The sequence below is a fragment of the Haliotis rubra genome, unplaced genomic scaffold, assembly GCF_003918875.1.
Source record: "Haliotis rubra isolate DU_JTF1 unplaced genomic scaffold, ASM391887v1 Scf16, whole genome shotgun sequence".
Taxonomy (NCBI): domain Eukaryota; kingdom Metazoa; phylum Mollusca; class Gastropoda; order Lepetellida; family Haliotidae; genus Haliotis; species Haliotis rubra.
In genome coordinates, this window is record NW_025765558.1 from 1,617,885 (window position 1) to 1,634,327 (window position 16,443).

Genomic DNA, 16,443 nt, shown 5'->3' on the forward strand with positions numbered 1-16,443 from the left:
CTTCTACGATTTGTTTGTTGTTTATCGCTGCACTCAGTAATATTCCAGCTATATGGCGGCGGTCTATAAATAATCGAGTCTGGACCAGACAATCCAGTGATCAACATCATGAGCATCGATCTTCGTAATTGGATACGATGACATGTATCAATCAATTCAGCGAGCCTGACCACCCGATCCCGCTTCTTACGACATGCATGAGTTGCTGAAGATCACGGTTCTAAGAAAATATAAAATGGATGGGGGAGCCGGACTCGATGCTTGGTTGCGTTATATTGTGCCCTAGCAGCAAGGATCATTGCTCACACGAACAATCACTGGTTTATCTGGCCCGATTCTGCTGTTTTTGGAAACACAAGTGTTCCTAACGCTAAGGAAAGAATGTTTCTCTTGTTATCGCACTCACTCACTCACTCACTCACTCACCGCAAGACACTGACCAAATTCGAAGACGAGGCACCCGTGCAAGAATTCATGGGAGACAACTCTTCACGCCCACGAAGTAAGCCTGAACATATTCTAAAATAGCCACGTTGGAATGGGCGATTAAAGCCCATCACAGCCGTATTTTGTTATGTTCATGACCCTTGCAACACAGCCATATGCATCCCTTTAAGACCCATGGAATATAAATCCTCCTGTCTTATAACGCATGCTTTCCGGATTACACTTCAATCGCCTTGTCGGGGTAAAATACAGGCAGTATAGCACATGGCTTACAATACCGCTCATAAGTTTATCTTTAATGTCCCAAGAATGACATGCATCGACCACACCCGATCGGTGACCTTTCAAAATCAGGTTTTTAGGCTGAACGACATTGCCGGGCAAAAGAAAGCACAACTTGAACATTAGATTAGACCAACAAATTGCAAATGTATGAAAAATTGCTAGACTGAGAACAGCCCGCGAAATACGCTAGGGCCACATGGAGCCGCTTCAAATGCATCATCATCGAATGACGATTTGTGCACTGTTTACTGTTAGACGTCATTAAACATTGGGGTATGCCTTCTTTTGTCCGGCAGTTTACACACAACAGCGTACGATGCTGCCTATTTCTTAAATACCACGGGGATATTTAATGCATCCCCAATATATGTTGACAGAACTCCACAACCCAAAAGTGTGTGAGCGAGTATGGTTTTACGCCGCCTGTAGCTTTTAGCAATATTCGAGCAATATCACTTGAAATGAGTTTCACACATTGTACTGGAATTAAAACCGAGTCTTCTTCGTGACGAGCAAATACTTTTTAAAATAACCACACGGCTACAACCCTTTCCATCCACACACACACACACACCAAAAGAGTAATATTAATGTTGTCATTGGTGTGGATAAACACGCGTGTTGGAGCACTTGCAATATATATTCATCATACTGTCATACTGTTTTTTACCTACATATCTCCAGAAAATTCACCAATTTATAAAAACAGTGACTGTGATGGTCTCGATTATCTTGAGGAATGCCTCCATATTATTTCTTCAGATCACCCAGATAAGGATATATTTCTTGCTGGAGACCTAAATGCAAGAACTAAAGATATTTTGGACTATATTCCAAATGATAACAGCTTTTATTCAACATGACATAGATGGTTACCCAAGTATTGAAATTGACATCCCCAGATCCAATAAAGATCAATTTTTGAATAATTATGGAAAAAAAACTGGCAGAAGTCTGTAGAAGTTTTGGTATACATATATAGATGGTAGACTGTTAGATAAACATGGATAATTCACCTGTTATACCTATAATGGTTCAAGTGTTGTGGACTATGTGATAGCTTCAGCAAAGCTATTTCCATACATAAGTGATTTTAAAGTGGAAGATGGTGATGACTCCAATCATTTTCCAATATCATGTTCATTAAAAACTGGCTTCTACTCAACATGTGACTGTGAACCGAATAGTGATGGTGATACACAAACAGATACCACACTACATACTAGTGCCACTGTACATGAACAAACTTCACATGATTGGATAAAGTTTGTATGGGACCAGGATTCTTCGGACAATTTCATTAGTAACTTTAAAGATTTAATCGAAACTGAACATGGAACCCTGTGTGATAAGATCAATAACAATATCGACGCAACAATATTAGCTATCACAAACATTTTCTAACAGTCTGCAGACTTTGCTAGGAAACTATGTAAACCTAACACAAGGAAACTTCAAACCCAGCCTCCATGGTGGGACCAAGAATTAGGAGAACTTAAATGTAAGAAATATGCTGCTCTTAGAGCTCACAGAGACTATGGCGTTGATTTTAATGTGTTCAAATCGCTAAGATCATCGTTGAAATGCCTTTTTAAAGTGAAAAAGAGACAATACTTTGAACACAAGCAACACAAACTTGTGGAAGCCAGGAAGGACCCTAAAATGTTTTGGCACTTACTAAAGTGTACTAGGAAAACACCTGTTATAAATGTTAATATTGACCCATGTGACTGGGTCAAACATTTTTCTTCTTTGTTGACTTGTGATTGGGTCCAACATTTTTCTTCATGTGACATTCCAGGTGCAGTGTGTGGTACTGTGTGTGATAAGGACTTAAAAGATGTCATAACTGAACAAGCTGAAAAACAATAAATCTCCTGGGCCTGATGGCATAGCAGCTGAAGTTATTAAATCATCAAAACCATATTCTGTTCAGAATCTTACATTATTTTTTAACTGAATATTTAATACAGGCTATTTCCCAGCTGTGTGGGGTACAAGTATTATATGCCCTCTGTTCAAGTCAGGATTAAGGCAAGACCCTAGTAATTATAGGGGTATTTCTTTAATAGATTCACTTTGTAAAGTGTTTACTTGCATTCTAACATCTAGGCTGCAGAAGTGGTGTGAGAGTAATAACAGAATTAGTGAGTATCAAGCTGGATTTAGAGCTAATTATAGCACTGTTGACCATATGTTTTCATTGAATGCTGTTGCATAAAGGTGTGCTCATAAGAAAAGGGGAAGCTTTTATTGTGTTTTTATAGATTTCGCAAAAGCATTTGATACAATTAATCATAAAGTTTTATTTGACTGTCTAAAGGATGTTGGAATAACTTGGTAAATTTTATAATATCTTAGTGTCCATGTATTCAAAATTGGTAGCCTGTGTTAGGACTTCAAATGGCCTCACTGATACTTTCAGGTGTAATCAAGGCACCCGTCAAGGCTGCATTCTGAGTCCCCAGTTATTTATTATCTTTATCAACAAGGTCTTTTCAGTTAAGGAAAGTTTTGCAGGAAAAGGTTCTAATATGAATACTAGTATTAATAATCTCTATGCATTAATGTTTGCTGATGATGTGTCAGGAGTTGCAGATACTGCAATTCAGTTGCAGAAGAGGCTAAATGCACTAGAGTTATTTTGCAGGCATACTGGTATGAAGATTAATTTGGACAAAACCCATTATGAAAATTGGTTCTTCGAAGGTAATCAAATTGACGTTGTGTCATTTTATAGGTATCTTGGCATAGCTTTTACTCCTAGGCTGTCATGGACTAAGGCTCACCATTGTCTGCTCTCTCAGGGTAATAAAGCACTTGTATCTATCTATTCCTTTCAAAATTTTGGTAATCTGTCAGCTCAAGAACTCTTTAAGTTGTTTGATTCTGTCATTCTGCCTATTCTGTGTTATGAATCTGAGGTTTGGGGAACATCATATTGTAAAATTATTGAAGGTCTTCAGATTAAGATTTGCAGACAATATCTCAGAGTTGGCAGAAATGTAAGTAGTAGTATGGTTCTAGGGGAATGTGGCAGGCTTCCATTACAATTTAATTATATGTCTAGAGCGGTTAAATATTGGTGTAGGTTTAATTCAGTTAGAATCACATCGACTCCCATTTCACGGTTATAATATGTTGAAGTCGCTTGATGATTCGGGTAGGACTACATGGGCTACAAATATAAAAAATATCTTATTTACATTCGGTTTTGGGTTTGTATGGCTCTCACAGGATGTCGGTGATAGCAAGGCATTTATGCAGCAGTTTAACCTCGGCTTTCGGATAATCTCAAACAATCATGGTCTGCCAATGTTCATAACCATTCAGAGTGGTTAAAGCGTTGGCTCGTCACGCCGAAGACTGCATGGGTACAATGCGTACCCGTGATGTTGCTGGAATATTCTAAAAGCGGTGTAAAACCAAACTCAGTCAGTCAGTCATAACCATTCAAAGATTCATTTGCCTACAAACGCTTTAAATCATTTGGGTTCATTAGGTATCTCTCCCTATTTATAATCTCTCCTAGCAAAGTTCAGGGCAATTTTGGGTTAAGATATAATGAAGATATAATGGCTGACAGAGTTCTGTTTTACTGTAAATTAGATAATATGAACTGTATTGAAGATGAAACACATATCCTTTTTGATTGGAAATTATATAATGATGCTAGAAACAGGTTTATTACTCCATTCTGTGTGATAAAATCAGCAAACAAAATGTAATACACATACTTAACAGTAAAGATAAAAATAGTATCATAAATGTTTGTAAATTTTGAAATGTATACATAAAGCTAGAGCTGCAACTGTAAGAACATAAACCTGTCACTTTTATGTGCGCTTATTTCAACCACTTTATTTTGTATTATGGGCCTTTTGGCCTTTATACTGAATATCTGTCTGTCTGTCTGTCTAAAATAATTGATAGTAAAAATAATTTTGAGAAGAGTAGACAGATTATCATTTAATCATAGCAAAGTTCTATTTACAAACAATCAAACTTCACAGTAACGAACCTGTTTCAGGCTCACCCTACTCTACTCACTGGACAGTGGACTGTTCCATTATACCCGTAGGTGTTACCCTAATTACACCTTCTAGTTCAGTGTCTGTCAGTTGACTGTCTGTCAAATGGGTGTCTGTCAATACGTGTACGTGTGCGGTAGAATAGCAATTATATTAATTATCTATACTAGCTGCATACGTAAATAATACACTTGGTGAGCTTTCGCATTGTCACTTTGACATTTTGTTTGTCAGCAAGAAACAGTTATATTTTACAGTGAAATCATTTGTACAAACGCGTTAAATCCATGCACGGTCACCTGTCGAGTCACCGAAGCGTCCCACTGTACAAGTAGTGAGTTTGTAATTATCCCAACGAGACGGAATCAATATACCAGCTACATATAATTTATTCTAGATTTTAACAATAAACCTTTCATGCCTAAACATATTAACAATGAAATATAGAAAGATAATAAAAATTAGAAATTGCGACTGTTTTGAATAATTGTAGTCAGGTTTGCGACAGCTGGGCATGTTAGCACAATAGCATAGCTGTTTTGAAAGGAACAACTGTTTCATATGCTGATTCTGTATTCCGATGGAACATTTTTTAGCTACATCTGACAAAAACAGAATGTTCTTACATGCTTTTCCTCTGAGGACACCAGAAATTGCACCACAAATTGTATACACGTCGAGATTCAAACCGGGACTTTGACAAGCTTAAAAACTTCCGCCGAAGAGCTTAATAGTTCGACAATGTACCCGTACTCCTGTGAATATGAATGAGTCCTTACGATAAAACAAACTGTCGAAGAGGATTGAAGATCGTGTATATATACACTCTTTGAAAAAGAAACTTGACTTTTACTCAAATATCTGACAGAATCCCAACATGTGGAGGAATGGTTGCAGACAACAAAACGTTTAAAAAAAGAAACGTTGAACAAAAGTGTAACGTTACACTCACGTTTGTAGTGAATCGCTAAAACGCTTTAAAACCACATCAACGGTACTCCACATGTTTGCTTTAAGCCACTATAGACGACAAAAGAATGACAAGACTGACAGAAGTTTAACGTCAAAACGCCAAAGGCTGTTTAGGAGGGGCATCGGAGTATGAAGTAGCAAGGCACTTGTCCAGACAGACCATTTCAAACCTATAGACCCGATACTACAATACTGGGAGTGTTAATGACAGACCCAGGTCAGGTTGACCTAGAGTAACCACCGCCGCCCTGGGCTTACATTTTCGAAGCTCTCTTAGCGCTAAGATAGTCGTAAGTGCCATACATTAACATTAACTTACGACTATCTAAGCGCTAAGAGAGCTTCGAAAATCACTACATCCGGTTGAGACATCTTCGTTCACGCACCACAACCGCAACATCCACAACAACCCAAATCCCTGGATTGCACGTCTTGACACAACGTCACCGGGCAGAACGTCTACAATGGTGCAGACAACGAGTGAGATGGCCGCGGTTTCCTCTCAGACGTACTGATGTACGTTCACGTGTATACAGACGTCGGAACGAACGTTATGTCGATAACGGTGTACAGCAGGTCGATATATTTGGTGGTGAAAGTGTCATGGTGTGACCAGGTATCCATCATAATGGCCGGACAGCTCTTGTGCACCTTGCAGGTGTATTGAATGGGGGTCGCCATAGAGACGAGATTTTGCAACGTCACGTCGTTCCCTTCATCAACTTCAACGGTGGATCTTTCCAGCATGCCAATGCTCGACCTCACGTTGCACTTGTTTGCCAGGACTTCCTCCAACAAAACAACGTTCAGATGTTACCATGGCCTTCTCGGTCACCCGATTTGTCCCCCATTAAGCATCTATGGGATACTCTTGATCGACGCTTGCACCAGCGTAATCCACCACCTCAGACACTACAAGAACTGCACGCAGCTTTTCAGCAAGAGTATCAAAACATTCCTCAACACAGCATTCGGCATCTCCTTTCATCTACGGGCCGCCGCTGCCAAGCTGTTATCGATGCTCATGGTGGTTACACCAGATACTGACATTTTACTCTGACCAAGTGGTTTTAATATCTCTCTGTGGTTTTACCGAACACTTTCTGGATAATCATGTTTTGGAAATTTGTAAAGTGCTGATTTTACTGTAATTTAGCAATGATATTATGTTTGAGTCAGTGATATGCACTCAGTAAATAAACTCCAAAACAGCATGTCAAGTTTCTAATTATTTTTAAGCGTATACAATGGCTATTTATAAAAAAAACATGTTTCCACCGGGTGCGTGCTCAAAGCGCTAACGCATTATTACCCGGGCTAACCCAGCTAACAGTCATATGCCTTTTCCCACCGGGAACCCATTCACTGCTGGGTGAACAGGGGCAGTTCACGAACTAACTCACTTGCCTAACGTGAGACCACATGTGTCACGTGTGCTTCGTTTTGGGGCAGGACTGAAGTTCGAGAAACTCTCCGGAGTGAAGCTGCCACTTACGATCACCCATCCAAGGACTGTTTGCGACCGACGTTACTTAACTTCAACTGATTTGTGACCTTATATTGCGGTATAAGGTGGGATAAATACCAAGAATAATACGTGCCAGACAGCTGGGATATGCTTAGAGATTCGAACAGATGACAGTGTCCCTTTAGTATAATGAAATATACGACGGTTTTTAGAAGTCTGGCACATTTGCTCCAGACGTCACAAAGCAACATTCCAGCCACATGTTCCACGGATTCCTGTAAATATCCGAGATTGGACCAGATAATCAAATGATTGATCAGTCATCAATCTTTTCCATTTTCAAAGCGATGCTTTTATAATTAAGTTTAATATCATGAAGCGAATGTTGATATTGACTGACACAACGGTTTAAGGATTCCTTATAGAACCATCAGTAAAATTCGTAAACAAACAACATATGTGGACTGTAGGAACATTTTTATGTTGTAACCTGTAAAGAAACTGGTGACAGTTGGCATTCAGCGAACCAGTGCATGTCGGGGTCGAATCGAAATGGCTTTGATCAATGCTCATGATGGCAATTACTGCATTGTATTGTTGAGTTTATTTACAGACCGCCGCCATATAGCTGGAATATTGTTGAGTACTCATGAAACCAAAAAAACAACCGAAACTAGATGGAAGGTTTGTTGGTCTTGTACTGAGACCAGATAGAAGGTTTGTTGGTCATGTATCGAGACCAGATTTAAGGTCTGTTGGTCGTGTACAGTGACCAAATGGAAGGTTTGTTGGTTGTGTACAGAGACCAGATGGAAGGTTTGTTGGTTGTGTACTGAGACCAGATAGAAGGTCTGTTGGTCTTGTACTGAGACCAGATAGAAGGTTTGTTGGTCATGTATCGAGACCAGATTTAAGGTATGTTGGTCGTGTACAGTGACCAGATGGAAGGGTTGTGGGTGGTGTACCGAAACTAGATGAAGGTTTGTTGGTCTTGTACCGAGACCAGATGGAAGGTTTGTTGGTCTTGTATCGAGACCAGATAGAAGGTTTGTTGGTCGTGTACAGTGACCAGATGGAAGGTTTGTTGGTTGTGTACTGAGACCAGATAGAAGGTTTGTTGGTCGTGTACTGAGACCAGATGGAAGGTTTGTTTCGTGTGAGGTTGTTGGTTGTGTGACCAGGAAGGTTTGTTGGTCGTGAGACCAGATAGAAGGTTTGTTGGTCTTGTACCGAGACCAGATGGAAGGTTTGTTGGTCGTGTACTCGAGACCAGATGGAAGGTTTGTTGGTCTTGTACCGAGACCAGATGGAAGGTCTGTTAGAAGGTTTGTTGGTCGTACAGTGACCAGATAGAAGAAGGTTTGTTACAGTACCAGATGGAAGGTTTGTGGGTCTTGTATGGAGACTAGATCTAAGGTTTGTTGAGACCAGGTGGAAGTTTTGATGGTCGTGAACCTAGACCAGATGGAAGGTTTGTTGGTCGTGTACAGTGACCAGATGGAAGGTTTGTTGGTCTTGTATGGAGACCAGATCTAAGGTTTGTTGAGACCAGGTGGAAATTTTGATGGTCGTGTACCTAGACCAGATGGAAGGTTTGTTGAGACGAGATAGACGGTTTGTTGGTCACGTATCGAGACCAGATGGAAGGTTTGTTGGTTTTGTACCGAGACCAGATGGAAGGAGGTTGTTACCTCCGCCGGCTGCGCACGTCAGTGGATATGTTCATGAATGTTGCAGTGGGCTGGAGACGTGTCATCGATGTATCACTTTTATGACTCCGAATCAAGACGAACTGTTTGGTAATCCATTATCGGCACACAGATATTACCCTATACAATACCTGGCTTCGTCATGGCTTCCCACAGGATAACGATGCCATTAAATATTTACTTTTGCGTTATTGCAGATAAAATCCCCTTACTACCCCATATACAATCTACACAAAGGGTGGTATTTGAAAAAGATTCTCATGGTGAAACCGGGAGATTAAAATGCGCGATGAATTGAATTTTAATACATCCTCCATTCAGGTCTGGTAAGCACGTACCAAACCAATAAACCATAAATGCGCGATATTTAGATGCCACCAATTCACACCACCATCTGTTGGCGATAAAGTTAAGACACCATGTTACCATCTTTGAAACATTTCAATAACTCTAGCTGTCATCTTTCATCAAATACCTATCTTCTCCTCTGCTGTTGACGACATCTATCGGAATTGCAAGGGCATCGGCTAAGTCACATGACAGTCAATGGGTATTTCTCGATAAATAGGTTGAGCGTCCGCGTCCGATCGGAAACAGCTGCAAATTTTCGAGATTGTTCATGCGTCACCAAAATCAAAATCTTATCAAGCCGATAAACGCTTGTTGACCTGGACGAGGTCCTCATGTGAGCGGGACAAAATGTGAAACTCCCATCTATAACACCTATATTTATCTATCGTAAAACTTTAAATTGTTATCCATATTGCAACACATATGAAATAGTACCACCCTTTGTTGGAGTCTTTCCTGGCTCGTGAGTCGTTAGAGATAATTTTTGGGTTCCACTAAGTCAATGTGTCATTTTCCGCGAAGTAACCCATACCCATGTCCGTTTTCAACAAAGTAATACTTCCTTATTTACATCGATTTTGTTTGTTATGGTTGACACCATGACGAAATATATGGAATACAGAAATGTCCAGTTAATTTGTCGATGTTGGCTGCATGCAATTACCCCAGAAAAATAAGTATGCTGGATAAACACAATTAAGTAATTTTAGTGGACCTTGACGAAAGATAACAACGGCACATGTACGGCGTAATATCATCCTCCAAAATGAAATATTCATATTGTTTTGTTGACAATGATATTGCAAAAAGTCCATGTAATATTCAACATTTAATGAAAACAGTCATAACTCAGTGTGCATGTATCGCATAACATGAAATCAAAACATGTTCATATTTCGTATTTCCTGGTGAACTCACTGCATTTGTTGAAATTATCGACACATCTTTCAACAATCGATTACGTATCGAAAATGTGTTTCTATGACCTTTGTTTATATTGTATTCCGATTTGGAAGACATTTTTCTCAAATATGAGTGAGTGAGCTTAGTTTTAAGCCGCACTCAGCAATATTCCAGCTATATGGCGGCGGTCTGTAAATAATCTGCACCTACGCATGTGTCAACCAAGTCGGCGAGCCTGACCACCCGATCCCGTTAGTCGCCTCTTACCACAAGCATGGGCTACTGAAGGTTCATTCTAACCCGGACGTTCACGGGTTTCAAACATGAACATGATGAGGTATCCAGAGCCATAGTGAGGGGATGGCTTAAAGTGACACATAACATCTGATTGATAGTAGCCTGTGTGTGCGTGCATGCGTGCGTGCGTGCGTGCGCGCGTGCGCGTGGTCAGTCTGACGATGAACATGGTGCTGAAAAACTTAAAATGATAATCAGGACCAGGGCGGATTTGAACCCACGATCTGTCTTGGCGTGCCCACTGGGAGCATGTCTGCACAGTCTTAAGCGACGGAGAGCATAAGGTAATGTTTGATTGGACATAGTGGAGGGCCATCTGTAAGACGCACGCATAGATCCATGCTCATGTTGGCAAGTCCATTGGTATGGCAGATTGATGTACTGCGTCACTTTTAGCGTTATTGAAGCCATATCACGGCGGGGAACAGGGGAAGTGGGCTTCACGCCTTCTATACATGTTATGAAAACAGGCGCGTTTTTCTGCATTATGAAACTCATTTAGTAAAGATAATCTTATGTACAATTACATCATCTGGTCTGGCGAGGAGCGTTCTTTCACTGCGCTGAAGATCAGTTGATGGCGCCAACACCAAAACCTGGATCAATTGGAACTGATCTGTTGTTATTCCTGTAGACAGGAATGTGTGTGTGTAAGTGAGTGAGTGAGTGTGTGTGTGTGTGTGTGTGTGAGAGAGAGAGTGTGTGAGTGAAAGTGTGTGTGTGCATGCATGTGAGTGTATGTATGTGTGTATGCGTGAAAGTATGCATGCATGCATGTATCTATGTTATGTTAAGTTTCCCTCGGTGACTCTTGGTGAGAAAATAGTTCCCAGCCACCCAGCCACGTAAGAGCCGACGTAGTGGATAAGGTGGTAAGACTTGGCAACTTCGTTGTTTTGGTTTAATCGTGCCCAGACGGCTTGGAATGGTGCTCATAATATCATCCACTGGTTCATCTGGTTGGGACACTATTACTTACAGATCAATCACCATACAGCTGGAATTCCTGAGTGCGGTGCTAAGCAACAAACAGTCACACTGCTGGCCCTGCAAGAGTCTTGGTTTAATATCACGGTGTGTCGGCTTGGCGTTCATTTATGTGAGTGAGTGAGTTGGGTTTTACCCCGCTTTTAGCAATATTCCAGCAATATCACGGCGGAGGACACCAGAAATGGGGTTCACACACTGTACCCGAGTGGGGAATCGAACCCGGATCTTCGGCGTGACGAGCGAACGCTTTAACCACTAGACTACCCTACTGCAGTTGAAGCACAACGTGACCTGAGACGTCTTCTATTGCTGACAGAACCAATCATCATTCAAGGATTCGAACCAACAACCAGTGAAGTTTTACCGGATTCATGATCGTTTAACTTGTAAGTCACTGCTGACTGGCTCAGTACTGAGGTGTACGATTGACATGCCCTTACATGTGTTTGTGATGTCTGCCAAGATTAATTTTATCAATATATGACAGTGATTAATAAAAATATACACATGACATAGCCGGAATCGTACAGTGGGCTCAAGCTTCAAGCAGATATCCCTTATGACTATGATTCTCGTGTCCAACGCGGTGATATTGCTGAAATATTGTTGGCGTAAAACCAAACTCACTCTTCTGTTCTGTGGAATGTCACTATTGACTTCCAACCCCCGGCTGACACCGCGTAACATGACTTCAATACTGTTCAAAAGTACTTTTCTCTAGTTATTAAATTTCCAATATTCTTGACAGTCATAATACGTCATTTACATACTCGCTATGTCGCGGTTGAGACGGGATGAGGATTGTTTGGTGGCTAGATATTTCTTTTCAACTACAGCTGCAAACCCAAGTATGTTTTCTTTAAAATAATCAACCTGAATATGTTTTCGAAAAATGCCTCCTTACAACAAAGCATATTTGACAATTTTCAACAGTATGTAGCATTAACCATTTTCGGGAACAATTTGTGTAATTCGATAAAACCCCAGAGTCTGCAAGAACATAAACTGTTGGCTGCTTAATGAAAGAAGTCCAGTTTGAATTAAATGTCTGTGACGTTAACAAAAACAATCCTTTTTGGAAAAGAATCAACCCAACAGTCCATTCTCTACGTCACAGCTCCAACGCCCTGGCACAAATGACTGATTCTACACATCAGCTCAACGTACACTGAGCCATGACATCGCCCTGCTATCCGCCACGCCACAATAGTGTACAGTGCGCATTGATCCGTACTTGAGACACGGGCAGGCCATTATATATCGGCATTACATGCAACATGTTACTTGTGCACTGCACGGCGTAGAGAGTGCCAGCCAGCATAAAGCCCGGCGCTCCGAGGGATACTGCGCCAAGCCCGGGGGGCCACAGTAACGGTGAATTTGTGTATGTGTCACTTCAGCTTGAATGCCAATACTTCGGATTTCTGGGACCACTTTGTCACCGTGGCGTTCAGTTTGAAAGTTCTGGAGTTTAATAATTCAACTCTGAACAAAATAATTTGAAAAGTTTGTTGGATGATTTTAGAAAGGAAGTTCATGTGATACTGACGGATTCAAGGTACCGGTGAGAGTGTGATCGTATTGTATTTTCCTTCTATAAGGCGATCCATAAATCATAAAGGATATAGTTTTGGTTAGGAATTAGTTCTTTGGAATAGAACTTGACTCCGTGTCATATTCCTAGACAATTATATTCGACCGGATTGAGCATTTCGATCTGACAGAATGACACTGACTAGTTCCGATCAGCGGTGACGGATGTTTGATGATGGAGATTAAGTGCCCATGTTTGACATTCGAACTGCTTCTATGATAAGGTTGATCTGAGTTTTTAAAATTGTCAACTTATATCTGCGCATTGAACTGTGACAGGGATACTACTTCAATGAGAGACGCCTGGGAATAATTGGTCTCTGCTTGTCAATTCTGCCTGATCCTTTAATAACCACAATTAGCATTCCTCCTCTCTATCAACTGTACAAAGTTCGTTTCCAAGATGGCGACCAAGAACCAGCGGAAGCTGAAACTTCTGCAGGATCGTATGCAAGCGGGTTTGACAGAGGACGAGAGGGATTTCTTACAGGCCGCCGAGCTCGGGGACATCGATGCTATCAAGAGTCTTATAGAGACAGAGACTGTCTCTGTAAACTGTGTGGATCCACAAGGACGTACTGCTCTAGAAGCAGCTGTAGCGGCTAATGATGAAGACATTGTTCATTATCTTCTGGGTAAGGTGAAGGACAAGACCGTCCACAAGGCTCTGCTGTGTGCCTGCGACAATGACAGGGACAAGATCAGTGAGATCATACTTCTGCATCCTCTGTATCAGGAGAGGAATGTTTCAGCAACCCATGAACAGATCTGGAAGATTGGAAGTAAGTCGACGTCTGATCATCCTCAGGTTGATACCCTTCTTAGAGAAGCTCTGCTCAGGGCGGCCAAGAGGAACAATTTCCAGATTGTCAAACAGCTGATGTTGATGGGGGCTCATTTGGACCCTCCACATGACTACTTCTGTAACTGTAGCGAGTGTACCACCCAGAGGAGTGAGGACTTTAAGGTGTACACCAACAAGCGTCTGGACACGTATAGCGCCATGGCTAGCCCTGCATATATCTCTCTGACGGAAGAGGACCCCATAATGTCTGCCTTTAAACTCAGCCAGGCCTTCAAGCGTATGGCTGAGATTGAGTCAGAGTTCAAGGTAATATGAAATGCTTGCAAATAGTTTTTTTCAGACTTTAATTTTCAACAAACTTATTTAACAAATTTATGTAGTTGTTACTCTTTCATTGGTTCAGCCATAACGCACCCAGAACCACCAATAATGGCTTTCTGATTATACCCATGTCGGAATCAAACTCGGGTCTGAATGGCGAACTAACGTTTGAACCACTGGGCTACTGTGGGAATAGATTTACATGGTAAAGCAAAGCTATAACGTAAGTAGTGTCCGGTGTAAAATAAATTCCTGCTATGAAGAAGTCGCATACGACGACAAACTGTCCGTTAAGAAATCTTCAGAATTGTCATCGAAGACCCTTCTCCCAACATTGATCACTTTCATCCAAGAGCTAGAAAGAAGTTTCATGAAGAAGGATTTGGCTCAGGGCTGATAATAATCAAATAACTGTCTAGAATGATAATTGTTTTGGACGAATAATATATAGTTTCTGTTCGTCACAGAAGTAATTTAACCTCAGAAAATGATATATGTTGGCCACCATTGCAGGTATTTATTTTGTTCACACATTTTCATATATTCCTAAAGCATGTGTGAACAATGTGTACGCCCCTCTTAGATTTAGGCTACCACACAACATAAAAGCTGAATATAAAAACTGCCGGGTACAAGGCAGCATACATTTTCAGAAAAGCTGTCTCCGAATTTGCAACCGTCTGTTCCTTGCGGTGTCATGTTTATGTTTGTGAGAAACCCATTGCTAAATGCATGCAATATCGCCTTTTATATCCGAATTAAGTACACAACATGGATGTACATGTTCTCTATCACGGCAGTTGACTTGGAATGTTGTTCAGAGCGGGTTAAACATAATTCACTCATTCATTGGCCCAATTATTGACCCATACGTCCTGTGCGTTCCTCTGAATTACGTCTTCGATGAAATAATCGGAATATTTATTATTTGTGTTAACCAAAATTTCGTTAATCCATCTTTTAACATAACGGGTTTGTTTTTCGAATCAATGTCATATAAGCAACTGTTTTAACCTGGTAGTTTTGTTATTGTGTCTAAAATATAGCAGCATTTATTTTTCGATTATTTTATGACAAACGTGAACTTTGAAAAAATACTACAAATAGAAATAACTGCTAGCAATAACATAATTGTTTAGTAAAACAAAACAGTAAAGTGTGATAGTACGGAGCTTTTTGTCACAGCGAATACCCACAGACAAGGTTCGCTTGAGAACGTACAAAAACAGTTGTATCAAAACAGATTTTTTCGTATATTGCTTTAAATGATCTGTGTAACAATATGTTGATCTGCGCAATTGGGAACCGATGACATGTGTCAACCAAGCCAGCGAGCCTGACCACCCGATCCCGTTAGTCGCCTCTTACGACAAGCAAGGGTTACTGAAGATTCATTCTAACCCGGACCTTCACGGGTCTAGAAACTATAGGTAACGCTAGTGGAACAAGCAAATGACCCCAAGGGTTACAGAGTGTAGTAATCGCCTATAACAGGTGAATGTCAACGCCAGAGAATTATCAGTCTGAAAATCAATGGATGCACCTGGCGGTTAACACGTCTTAGACAGAAAAAAAACATCACTAAAACAACATTGATGCATCCTTCTCATACGTGGCATTTGTAGCTGAGTCATGGCTTCGCTGTTTTTGCTCTTAAGAAAGCCAAACGTTTCGGGGAGATCCATATTGTCCAGCCAATCCTATTTCTTTCAAGATCGCATTTTACAGACATTTTCGAGAACATTTTCGATGATATGCAATCAACTAGTTTGCACAGCCTGACCCGAGAGTGTCTAGCAGTAGCAGTAGCATCATGAGTTGCAGTAGTTGTAGCGGTAGCAGCTGAAATAGTTGCAGTAGTAGCAGCAGCAGGAGCAGTCGGATCAGTGGCACCAGCAGCAGCAGCGGAAGCAAGTAAATCACCTCTGCCCCGCCATGTTTAATGATGTTAGTAGTTGTGTGGATAATATCATATACACTATTAAACTGATTTTGTAAACACTGGTAAGAACATCACCTCTGTCCCGCCAGGTTCAATGATGTTAGTAGTTGTGTGGATAATATCATATACACTATTAAACTGATTTTGTAAACACTGGTAAGAACATCACCTCTCCCCGCCAGGTTTAATGATGTTCGTAGTTGTGTGGATAATATCATATACACTATTAAACTGATTTTGTAAACACTGGTAAGAACATCACCTCTGTCCCGCCAGGTTTAATGATGTTAGTCGTTGTGTGGATAATATCATATACACTATTAAACTGA

General features: G+C 40.8%; 1 protein-coding gene across 8 annotated transcripts in view; it reads left to right on the forward strand.

Annotated features, from left to right (window-relative positions):
• Window positions 1–12,744: 12,744 nt before the first annotated feature.
• LOC124271384 (short transient receptor potential channel 6-like) overlaps window positions 12,745–16,443 on the forward strand; it is a 65,380-nt gene continuing 61,681 nt past the window's right edge. For all 8 annotated transcript variants that reach the window (XM_046706518.1, XM_046706519.1, XM_046706521.1 and 5 more), the window contains exon 1: window positions 12,745–14,157. In XM_046706518.1, the coding sequence (XP_046562474.1) occupies window positions 13,450–14,157 (708 nt within the window). In that variant the 5' untranslated portion in view covers window positions 12,745–13,449. The remainder of the gene's footprint in view (window positions 14,158–16,443) is intronic.